This window comes from Sminthopsis crassicaudata, chromosome 4 (assembly GCF_048593235.1).
Source record: "Sminthopsis crassicaudata isolate SCR6 chromosome 4, ASM4859323v1, whole genome shotgun sequence".
In the NCBI taxonomy this organism is placed as follows: domain Eukaryota; kingdom Metazoa; phylum Chordata; class Mammalia; order Dasyuromorphia; family Dasyuridae; genus Sminthopsis; species Sminthopsis crassicaudata.
This window is the reverse complement of record NC_133620.1, coordinates 404619599-404632095: the sequence shown is the minus strand read 5'-3', so window position 1 is coordinate 404632095 and position 12497 is coordinate 404619599. Positions and strand designations below refer to the sequence as shown.

The following is a 12497-nucleotide window of genomic DNA, read 5'->3' as shown; positions in this document are numbered from 1 at the left end:
CTCTGCTGCCTTAGATACAAATACACCTTTTCAGAGTTCCAGCCCTCTACAAATTCTTACCTGACATTGCGCTTTGTAGCATCCCACCTTAATGTCAAGCAGCATAACTGCATCACATAAGAAACTATAGACAATGGGCTATTTGACAGTTTTTTTAAAAAATTTATTAGTATGACACAATCAATTAACTTCAGTATGGTGACTGAGCATTTACTTAATTTAGGCACTGGCATAATTCCTGAGAGGACCATAAAAGATACCGTTCTTATCATTTACTAGCATTTCAGCTCAGAATTGAAATTTAGAATTTCAAAGGGATGTGGATTCTTTCTTTTCCCCAGTTTAATTTCTCTCAAATGTTCTTAGGGATTTCTTCTGTAAGCAATGTCCAATGGCTTTGACCTTGGGTATTATTGATACAAGCACTGTGATTTTTGTCTTGTCAATCCCAGACCTTAAGTTGTACTTGGAAAGAACATGACCTGAAAGCAAGTGAGATCTGAGTGTTTGTTGGAAAGCATGCTGGTAGTCACAACTCCTAAATTTACTTTATACTGAGCTAGGGTTCCCTGCCTCAGTCGTTCCATTGTCAATGGAAAGTAATGATTATCGGTGTAGTGAAAATTAATTTTTGGAAAGCATGCTGCTATAGGAGCATAGATTGGACCTGGAAGGAATCTCAGGGGCAATTTAGTCTAACTGCCTGATTCTATACATGAGGAAAATGAACATGAGACTAAGTGACTCACCCCAATTCATAAAGGCACAAATGTCAAAGATGGATTTTAATTTGGTCCTTTGACTCCTTCTTTTTAATAAACCGTACTCTAACTATCTTTTTCCACCTTCACATTTTCTCATGCTCTCTGCTCATGTTTACGAACCTAAGTTTCAACCTTCTTTCAAGATCCAGCTTCAGCTCCAACACGTCAAAAGAAAAAAAAAATCCTCTCCTAAATCACCACAGCCCTCAGTGATCCTTTACTCTTCTGAACAACTTTGGCATTTACTGCTTATACTATTTACTGACTCCTTGGCATTGATTAGTTTATACACACACACACACACACACACACACACACACACACACACACATATATGTAGATACACTTCCCCCACCTACATCCAAAATATTTCCTGCTTCTTTGTGTTCCCTGTAACTAATTTATCCATGGTACTCTAAAAAAGTTTGCTGTGGATGATGATAATGATGATGTATGACGTATTTCCCAAGTGAGTCTTACAATCACTATTCTTTGAAGGAAATGTACCCAAAAACCTATATGGTATATGGTAAGGAGAAAAAATATGGCAATTTAAGCACCTAACTATTCCATTTCATCTTTTAGATCTACAGTCTTGCCTGAGATTAGTATTTGAATCAGTGGTGTACTTGACATCCATTTTAAGCAATGGTACCATTCTGTTGAAAGCAAATATTTTTTTAAAAGGATCAGAAAGTAAAGAAAGCTCCTCTTTTCTCTCCTCTTCCTTTATGCTCTCCTCTGCTCCCTCCTCCATCTCCTTCTTTTCTCTACCCTTTCCTTTTTCTCTTTTCCTTTTCCTCTATTCCTCTGCCCTCCATTCTTCTCCTCCTCTTCCCTTTCCTTTCCTGCCCTTCCCACAGTCTGATGAGAAGCAGTCTTCCTGGGAACCCAGCAACAATGAATATTACAAGTTCTACAAAACTGAATATTGATGAAATGAGGATCATTTGTTTGTTCCTTTTTCCAAGCTTCCCTTCTCATACTTAGCATATTCCAAGGCTTATGTGACACCAAGAGGAAAAATTCATGAAAGACCATTAATACTGGGTACTAGATAGACCTAGAGGACTAGGTCTATCTAGACTAGAGCACTCTTAAGTCTTTGGTCTCCCTCTTGGGGTCAATTCCAATTTTCTAAGTCATTAATTTTTCTTTTTAAGTCAGCATAGCAAATCATTGTATGAATATGAAAAATAGGTTTCTGTCCTTTCTTAGTAGAAAAATCCAATCAATAATAATGAGAACTAACATTGATAACAGCACTTTAAGGTTTGCTAACAGCTTGATAAGAATTATCTCATTTGATCCTCACAATAATCCTGTAAGGTAGATTTCACTTGATCATCCTCATTTGACAGATGAGAAAACTGAATTCGAAAGCAAGGTAAAGTATTTTGCCCAAGGTCTCACAGCTATCAAAGTCAGAGGCAGAATTTGATTTCAGGTCTTCCTAACTGCCAATCTAATATTCAATCTAGCCTTCCAACTGGCTGCTTCCAAAGAAACAATCAAACATCTGTAATGTAAATATAATGGAAAGAATAACTTATGACAGGAATTGAGGATGACACTGTTTTCTTTGGCTAGGATATGGTTGCTATGGTTTGTAAGGGGATGTTGTTGGATTTCTTCTTTTCTTCTTTTTTGGTAAGTATGCTTTGAGAGAGTTTATTTAAGAACCAGCCAACATCCTGAAGGTCCTCCGGCCACTTCAGGTATGGTTGCCTCTGCACAAAGACTCGGATTGGTGGGTATTTCATCAGTTGATACTGGGAGAGTGATCCGGCTACCACCATGATGAGAACATCTTTAAGATCAGAGAAGTATCTGCTCTGGGCAAAATTGAAGGCTTCAATGCACCAGCCATCTTTGAGGAAATGCCTTGTCACAATGCAAATAGTCTTCCTGCTGCTCCAAATGGCATCCCGGATGTTGTTGATGTGGTCTTCTCCTGGAAGGAAGTCCCTTTCTTCAAAACACAGGTTAAATCTATTTTCAGAATTGTACCGGGTGTCTAAGTGATTGAGGAGTGCATTCTGGACCCATTCAAAGTCTTTGTTACTGAAGCACAAATATGCATCATATTTGTGCCGATCCTCTTCTACTCCCTGACGATGGTACTTGAATGCCAGTCTCTGGACCATCTTATGCCAGAGGAAAAAACAGAGTCCACGGAACTTTGTGAATATCACAGTTGCTGTGAGGAACAGAGTCAAGGTGGTGGTAAAGAAGATGAAAAGTGTAAAACTAATAAACTTTAGGGCTTCGTCTTCATCACAGCCCTCTGTGGAAATTGAATAGAGTGAGACCCCAGAGAATGAGTCAGGGTATGTGCAGTAGACATCCTTAGGGGACCCAAGCATGGTAACATTGGTTTGATTCAGCCAAAGGATAAAATTTCTGGCTTCACAATCACAAATATATTGATTGTGGCTTATATCTAAATGGCTCAGTGATGCAAATATGGTAGGATCAGGGGATACTAGGAGGTTATGGGATAAAATCAAGACTCTTAAATTTGCAGGTAGAACACCAGGAGAAAGAGATGTCAACTTGTTAGCATGCAGGCTAAGGATTTGTAATGCAGTCAGATCACTGAAAACATCAGGTGGAAGAAAACTGAGGTAATTATTATTCAGGAAGAGAACTTTAAGCTGGTAAAGTCCCTGAAACACATTCCAACATGATCCTGTTCGCCAGACAAGTTCCAGCATGTTTTCTGAAAGATAAAGCTGCTCCAATGTATAGTTCTTTGAAGAAAAATGGTATTGGTAGCAAACGGAAAATCGATTTTTATTTAAAATGAGAAACTTCAGACCTGGAATCTGGAGAAGAGTATAGAAATTTGTCAGAGTTTCCAACCTGTTTTCTGCTAAATCAAGGAATTCAGCAGTTATGCCTTTGCTTTCAAAACTTGCCAATTTATTGCCACTTAGGAAAACACTCGTTAAGCTTGGAAGAAAATCAACTGTTTTAATAGCATTATCACGAAGATCCAAAGTTTTTAAATTTTTTAAGTGATTGAACGTCTGTGCCTGAATTGCCCCAATATGGTTTTTTTGTAGATCAATATAACCAACGTTAGGCAGTCCGTAAAAATCAAAATTGTAGAGTTCTCCTAATAGGTTGTAGGACAGATTGAGAACTTGGAGACTATCAAGGCCATAAAATGCTTCTTTAGCAATCTCATTTACTTTGTTATATGAAAGGTTTAGAAGTTTCAACTTTTTGAGGGTCTCAAACAGGTGAAAGTTCAAGGAGAAGATAAAGCCATTTGAAATATCCATTTTTATCACTGAACTCATGCCCAGGGCAGCAAATGTGTACCGGTCAGGTTCCTTTATGTTATGAAAACCAAATCCTCCCCCCATAATATGTTTTTTAAGAAACAAAGAAAGAATCTTGGTTCCATTGGTAGCACGACAGAAGTTTTGGGTGATATCTACTGTCCAGCCATTGTCTGAGACATCCAGGACCTCAAGGAACATATTTTTAAAAGGATTCATGCATTCTTCCCAGTTGACTGAGATCCTGCTATAGAGGATATTGGAAGAAAGGTTAAACAAAGAGAATCTTTTCCCTTGGAGAAGTTTAAGATCTCTTTCACATACATGGGATATTTGGTTTTGAGACAAGTCTATAGATTCCAAAGATTTCAGATCTCCAAAAGAAGGATGAAGGTGGATATTCTGGATGTCATTTTTAGATAGGTCCAACACAACTAAAGAACTTAAATTTCTAAAATAACCATCTTTTAAAATTGAATCCGAGAGCTTACATAAAAATAGGCGTAATTCAAACAAGTTGGGCAAGCCTTGAAAAGCATCAGTATGCAAAAACTGAATTGTACTATAGCCAATATCCAAGATTCTAAGGTTGGGCAGGTTTCTGAAAGCTTCTCTCTCAATGATCAGAGGAGTGTACTGAGTTCCTAGCTGTAGCAACAGGAGCTTCTCCAATAGAGGGAATGAAGTAGCATTAACAATCCTGATATAGTTATAACTTAAGAATAGCTTAATAGTGGTGTTTGACACTTGGGGGACTTCGGTGAGGTTGCAGGAATTATAGAAGGCAAGTTGTCCATCATCTGAGCAAAAAGGAATTCCACATACAGAAGTGGCTTCAAATAGCAATCCCAAGAGAAATGCAAGATGGCCCATCCTAGAGAGAATAGAGGAAAGATAAAAAAACAAAAATACAGGGCGATATATTAAGAAAATCGCAGGAAGGGTAGGTGATTACTGCAGGAGGTAACACTAAGCTTAGAAAGCATGGGGGCAAAGTCATAGATTATCAGTCTTTGAAACTGAAATTAATAAAATAAGAATAAAATTCGTAAAAAGAGACCACTGTGATTTCCCATGCAAAAAGTGCTAGCTTCAATCCAGAGTTATCCACCACTCAAACTTTTTTAGAATTGTGAGCCAAGAATTCAAACAAGGTTGGCACAAGGCACATGCCATGTTGCACATAAAATCTTCATACACACTCAAGACTTATTGGACAAAGTTCTGAATCTTAAATTATATTTTCTGTTTGCTTCTTGAATCCTGTTACCTTCATATGGGCTTATCCTTGGACACCCCACTTATCTTTGTTGTATATTTGCTTGGTAATTCATTGTAGATGTTTTGAAAACTGATTCTTTACCCTTTAAATGACAACCTTCTTATGTCCAGCCCCTCAAGATGCTACCTTTGTGGTATGTTCTGTCAAGAGCAGATTGTCATACTGGCACTACTACCTGTATATGAAAAATAGAACACTAATCTAAGGGAAGTTTTTTTTAAGGAGATCTGAGTAGCTTGCAAAATATCACAGGATTAGCAGGAGCAATAGCTAGTTAAAATTTAATAAGTATAAAACAATTTGTAACTCATTGTAACATGTTTACCATAAAGAAATGTTTTCCCAACAGGAGGGTCTGCAGGGGATCTTTAAAAAAGTGAACCAACTGGTTCTGAAATCAGGAGGATCTGGTCTTAGACCCTTACCATTTCCTAGCTCTATGACCCTGGGCAAGTCACTTAACCCAATTGCCTCAGGAAAAAAAAAAGTGAACCAAGAGTAAGAATTTTAAGTGTTTATTCCATCATGAGCTAGTGGAGAGGGAGGCTTCCTTAAAGAAGAATATCTTCAGAAATGTGAAAATTAAATCATTAATAAGACTTTAAAAGAAAAGACCTTAGATCACAGAAAGGCAATGTATTAAGAACACACAGATTAATAAAAGAAAAAAAAAATCCCTCTTTTCATGTGCCATTCAAAACCTTTAGACTTTATGTGGTCTCCTAAGTATATTTAAAAATATTATTTATTTAACATTCTTTTAAAGAGAAGTTTGAGTTACAAATTATTTCCCTCCCTCCCACCCCTTTCTTACCCACTGAGATGGCAAGAAATATATTATACATATGAAATTATGAAAAACATATTTCCATATTAGCTATGTTGCAAAAAAGCAAGAAAAAAATGAAAAAAATACTGCTTCAATTTGTATTTAGAGTTCAATAGTTCTCTCTCTGAATGAAGGTGGATAGCAATTTTTTCATTGTAAGTTTTTAAAAATTATCTTGGATCACAGTATTTATCAGAGTAGCCAAATCTTTCAGTTAATAATTGTCACAATGTTACTGTTTTTTATGTACAATGATCTCATTCTGCTTATGTTATTCTGCATCAATTCATATAGGTTTTCTCAAGTTTTTCTGAGACTACTCCCTCACCATTTTTTATAGCACAATATTTTTCTGCCACACTTATATAATACAACTTTTTCAACTATTCCCCAATTGTTGGGTGTCCCCTCAATTTCCAATTCTTTGCTACCACAAAAAAGACTTGCTATAAACATTTTGGTACATATGGGTCCTTTTCCTTTTCCTTATGTATTTTTGTGGTACAGACCCAGTAGTACATTGCTGGTTCAAAGGGTATGCATAGTTTTATAGCCCTTGGACAGGGTTCTCCAGAATGGTTGGATGAGTTCACAACTCCACCAATAATACAAGTTTCCCAGTTTTTCCACATCTCCTCCATAATTTTCCCTTTTTGTTTTCCATCATATTAGCAAGTTTGATAGATGTGAGGTAGTAATTCAGTGTTGTTTTAATTTCTAGTTCTCTAATGAATGATTTAGAGCATTTTCCCCATATAACTATTGCTAGCTTTGTTTTCTTCTTCTGGAAACTACTTGTTCATATCCTTTGACCATTTATCAATTCAGGAATGGTTTTATTTTATTTTTATTATAAACTTGCCTCAGTTCTCTTTATATTAAAAAAAAATGAAGCCTTTGTCAGAGAAATTTGCTGCAAAGTTTTTTCCTCTATTTCCTGCTTTCCTTCTGATTTTTGCTGCATTGGTTTTATTTGTCCATACTTTTTAAAATTTCATATAATCAGAATTATCCATTATACTTTCCATGTTCCTCTCTATCTTTTGTTTGATCATAAACTCTTTCCTTGTCCATAGATCTATTGTCTTTCTCTGATTCCTCCATCTCAATTTGTACACTAGTGTAAAACTTTTTATTTATCTCGGTGGAATTTCATCTTATTAGATCAGTTCAAATGCTGTAGCCCAGGGATCAACAAACTATCCTTGTGAGACAAATGCTGCTCACTGCTTTATATGCCATGTGAACTAAGAATGGTTTTTACAGTTGTAAATGAAGTTTTATTGTATTTTTTAAAAATTAAATTATTATTATCTTAGCTGTACAAAAACAGGTCATGGATTGGTGGCATGTGACATTAGTTTTTTTTTCGATCTTTATTCTGTAATCTAGTGTGCTCTGTGTCACTGGAAAATTTGGTGACTTTATCATCTAGTATGTCTGTAGCTAAGTAATTGATAATAATGTTAAATAATAGGACCAAGCACAGATCCCTGGATTGTTCCACTGAAATCTCTAACATTGAAAATCCTTAAGTATGTTCATACAATCAGACCTGACCATCTGATTATATTACCATCTAATAGCTCTCAATCTTCTCCACAATCTTCTCCACAAGAACAGTATGAAGGGCTTCATTAAAAACTATGCTGCTCCCAAAGGCCTTGAATTGCACATATTCTTTAATCTCTGATATCTTGACCAAGTCTTCCAAAAATATCAAAGAAGAAAACAATTCATATGTGCAAAAATATTTATAGCAACTCTTTTTGTAACAGGAAAAAATTAGAACCTAAGGAGGAGTCTATTAGTTGGGGAATGGCTGAACAATTTATGACATATTAATATAATGGAATACTGTTGTGTTATAAGAAATAGTTGGACATACTTGTAGGAAGTGAGTAGAACCAGGAAAAATTATATAATACCAACAACATTATAAAGACAAATAAATTTGAAGGACTTAGGAACTCTGATGGGCAGAATGACCAACCAGGATTCCAGAGGACTTAGGATGAAATATGCTGGACTTAAGATGTAGAATATGGCACACATTTTTGGGCTTGGAAAATGTGGGGATTTATTTTGTTTTACTATGCGTATTTGTCACAAGTATTTTATTTTCATTTTAAATTAGGGGTAGAAGAGAAAATGAATATTTACTAATTGAAAAATAAGATTTAAAAAGAGCTTTGCTAAAATTTGGGTAAAATCCATCTTTACCCTCATCTACTAGTTTAGTCATCCTATCAAAAAGGAAATGAGGTTAGTCTCGATGAAATCATGCTTACTCTCTCTAATTAATCATTCCCTGTCCAGATGTTTGGCAATCATTTCTTTAAAGCTCCATTCTAGAAAATGGTCCTTAGAATTGGAGTCAAATTTAATGACTCATGAAGTTGACATATAAAGTTCTCTTTTCTTAAAAATCAAGACATTTGCCCTTTTATAACCTTGTATTACTTCTTTCATTTCTCATTATCTTTCAAATATTACTAAGAATTACCCAGAAATCACATCTTTTAGTTTTTTTCCAGCAAAGAGGATGTGCCATTTGGATGAGGTGACTTGAATTTATCCAGACTCTTTGTTTCTCTTGCTTTATTTATCTTGATCATGTATTACCCCCATCAAAGCAGATTAACATGTTATTTACATCTTACTTATAGTAAACAGTGTTTACTGTTATAATGAGAGGTTAAGGGGCTTGTCCAGGGCCACCAGCTACTATGTGACAGGTGGGACTTGAACTCAGTTGTTTTATGCTTTTTTACATTGAAGCTGATTCTCATCACCTAAGCCCTGTTGCCTCTCTCCAACACCATCATTAAATGGTCAGATGGTCTGAGAGAATAAAACAGGCCATCTGATGGAGAAAATGAGCTCAGCTTCTTAGATATTTTTGTCCCTTTAACTTCATGGCTGTGAGCACTGAGTGATTCTGTCTGGAGTTGGCAATAACATAACACACCTGGTACATCTGTACAACTCTCAGCCCTTCGAGGAAATGTTGATGTTTCAAAGAACCATGAATCTCGTTACCTAGAGAGTGGATGAACAAATTGTGTGTGAGTGTAATGGAATAATGATGAGTTGGTGATGTAAATGGGAAAAGGCAGACCAATGAGTGACTTTATTAAGTGCTCATTATGTTCTGGGGATACAAATAGAGAAGTAAGCCAGCCTCACTCTTATGGGGGAGCCAACACATATGGAAAGTTTTGAGTGCAAATCCAATGACATGGTCTGGTGGTCCTTAGGGTGCCATGGCAAAGCAGATGGTAATGCTTCTTCTTAAAAGCCATTTCCACTGTTATAATTGTGTCCGTTTCTGATATTGAATCATTTGACAGTGGCAAGAACTTACTTTTCTGAACCTTCAGGACCTGTGGCTATAGCATATATGTATAAGAGCAGTGAATTGCCAGGCTGATTCTCCACAGCCATTGTTTCTCAGGATGCTGCTGTGGACACTAATGGAAACAGGCCATGTAAGAAAACGGGGAAAGAAAATTAGAGCAGCATTACAAGGAGAAATGACTCTTCTTCAAACCAGGAACATCGCCAAGGGATGTGACTGAAGCAAAACACCACTTTTGCTACTTTCCCCAGCTTCCTTTATTGATGCCTTTCCTAGAAGCTTAGGTCTTGTCAGAAGGAAACCCCTTTGCAGCAATAAAACAATCTCAAAATAAGTTTAAGAAATCAGCCTCCCAAATTACTTTACTTTCCCTTGCTCAGATATTATAAAAGGTGGTGAAGAAATGACTTTCTTAAAAATATGTGAATTGTTTGGAACAGATGGCTGTACCGACTTCCACGATCAAAGGGAAGAAAAATCATCCAAACCCCAATTTATGTTCTTGAATTAAAATGCAAATATTTGAATTGTAAGTTTAGGAGGGAAAAATACATAATAGTCAGGAAGTGATTTCTGTTCCAAAAGATCTTTTTGTTTTTGATGGGGGGAGGGGAGGAGGAAGAAGGAAGGAAGGAGAGGATGAGAGAAAGGAAGGCATGAGAAAATAGTTTCAGGATACTTCTAAATCTCTTTAGGAAGATATGTCAAGCATCATGTTTCAACTGAGTCCATATTTGGACTTCAACAAAAGGATGGCTAATTTTCTTCCCATACCATCTTATTCTCTGATGGGGGAGATTAAGGTAAAAATTTAGCTTAATTCCCATGTGTCTCAGCTCTTACCATGTTCATGTCCAGATATGGCATGACTGCCATATCTTTCCCCTGGACTGGAGTCCTGAATCACTCCTTACTTCTTGGAGCATTGATGCTGGGTTGGTTACAGAATCTGGACTGTATTTCCATGGCTTGCTTCTCCAGTCTTTCAAACTCTCAAGGCTGGAAACTCTATGTTTTGTACCTAGATTTAAAATCCAAGGATCCAGGTCTCATTCTTGGGCCTTTTCCTTTATGTGATGAGACATATCAGACCACCAGGTCATGTCATAAGGAAATGAACAACACCAAGAAGGAAGCAGATGCAGCTAACAGGCCTTTTTGAATGGCTCCAGAATGAATCAGAGAGATTCAACATGTGGTTAACCAAGCAGAATCAGTTATAGAATGGCCATGATTGCTTCCATTATCTTAGGAGGAGAGTTTCAGTCTCTTCACATAGGAAAATGCCATCTCAAGTGGTTTGGGCATGACTTAGCCCCCCGGTATATTTCTTGTGGTCTTCTCCCATGGAGTTTAAAATTTCCCTTCTGGTAGTCTCTATTTCATATGCATATTCCAAGTAAAGAGCATTGTAGAATTCCCAGCTTGTGGAAGCAGGGACTTTACATGCCTAGGAACTTCAGCAGAGATGTTAACAATCAAAATGTCACATCTAGGACTGAAGAAGAACTCAGTATATATAAAAATCTAACTTTCTCAAAATGAAATTCTGGCAGTGATGCCCACTAGGAAGTTATCCCTCCAAGTCCTAACCAGATTTAATCCTGTTTAATTTCAAAAAAAAAAAAAAAGATTATTGACTTCAGATTCTATATTGTCTAGATAATCTTATAGGGTCTGGTGTGACCTTGCTTTAAAAACAGCCTGTGTGATAAAGCACCAACCCTGAAGTCAGGAGGACCTGAGTTCAAATGTGGTCTCAGACACTCAACACTTCCTAGCTGTGTGACCTTGGGTGAGTCACTTAACCCCAATTGCCTCAGCAAAAACAACAACAACAACAACAACAACAACAACAACAACATCCAGCCTGTGAAGGGCTGAACATTATTTAACCCAAAGACCAGCTCTCCAGATGTCCAATGAGCAGTGTGCCTGAGAAATGATATTAAAGATGATGATATCTCTTTACAATAATGTCTTTTTAATCTGTATATAGCATTTTATGTTTCCAGATATACAGCAGATATTAACACTTTGGAGATGAGGAAATAGGCTCAGACAAGTATAATAAATTGCCTAAACTCACACAGTTAGTCAGTAGCAAAATAGACACTAGAATCCAATTATTTAAGGTCTCCATATGGTCCTTTCCCCTGTTACCACTAGCTGCACCTGCAACTTAAAGCACTTCACCACCACCTGACTTTTTTTATACTTCTGTCTAAGAGAAAAATTCACTCTGGTGATATTCATTTGTTTAATACTTCAATGGGTCCTGAAGGGAAATGTGCTTCCCAAATAAAAACAAGTAATTAAATATGCTTCCTGAAATAAAGGATCAAGATCTTGGATAAAGAAAGGAGAATATTTATAAAAGTAAACCACTGATTTCCAAATGGTTTAACTTAATTTCTGACATTATTGTTTTGTCAGTGGAATAAATTGTGCAGGTGCATCAAGGCAAAAAAAAAAATTCAGTAACCTATCTAATGTGAAAAATGAAGGACAAACGATCTTTTGTATGGCATGGTGATTTTCAAGGGTGTTTTGAGCAGCTGTTTGAGTTTATGAAAGATTGGAGCAAGTGTTTCTCCTATGCATGATATCTAATACTGAAAGCCAAGAATAAGCTTCTTTCTGCAGACTTTTTTTCTTTCTATCCAAGCCATTCTAATAACAAAACAAAACAAAACAAAAAACATTTTGGAATTGTGGTAATTAAAGCAAACGGTGATTTGGAGAGCCTCACCTAGCACAATTCCTCATGTTATAGATGAGGAAATTGATGACTAGAAAGATTAAGTTTTCATAGATGATAAATACTAGGTCTGAAATTTGAAACTAGGTTTCTTGATTCTAAAACTTATGTCCTGTTGCTTCTTAAAAATGTTCTACCCACTAGGCAGTTATTCCCCCAAGTTCTAACCAGGTACAATGCTGTTTAATTTCCAAAAAGAGATTACTGACC

The 12497-nt window shown here is 36.5% G+C and overlaps 1 protein-coding gene across 11 annotated transcripts in view; it reads right to left on the bottom strand.

Annotated features, from left to right (window-relative positions):
- The window catches only part of TLR5 (toll like receptor 5), a 114542-nt gene that overhangs the window by 47683 nt on the left and 54362 nt on the right, over positions 1 to 12497 (bottom strand). For 3 of the 11 annotated variants that reach the window (XM_074262647.1, XM_074262650.1, XM_074262652.1), the window contains one exon: positions 142 to 4928. The exons of 5 other annotated variants lie outside the window; for them this stretch is intronic. In XM_074262647.1, the coding sequence (XP_074118748.1) occupies positions 2351 to 4927 (2577 nt within the window). In that variant the 5' untranslated portion in view covers position 4928 and the 3' untranslated portion in view covers positions 142 to 2350. Of the gene's footprint in view, positions 1 to 141; positions 4929 to 9136; positions 9208 to 10369; positions 10548 to 12497 lie in introns of those variants that run through there. 3 more of the 11 variants (XM_074262651.1, XM_074262653.1, XM_074262649.1) reach the window with 3 other exon arrangements.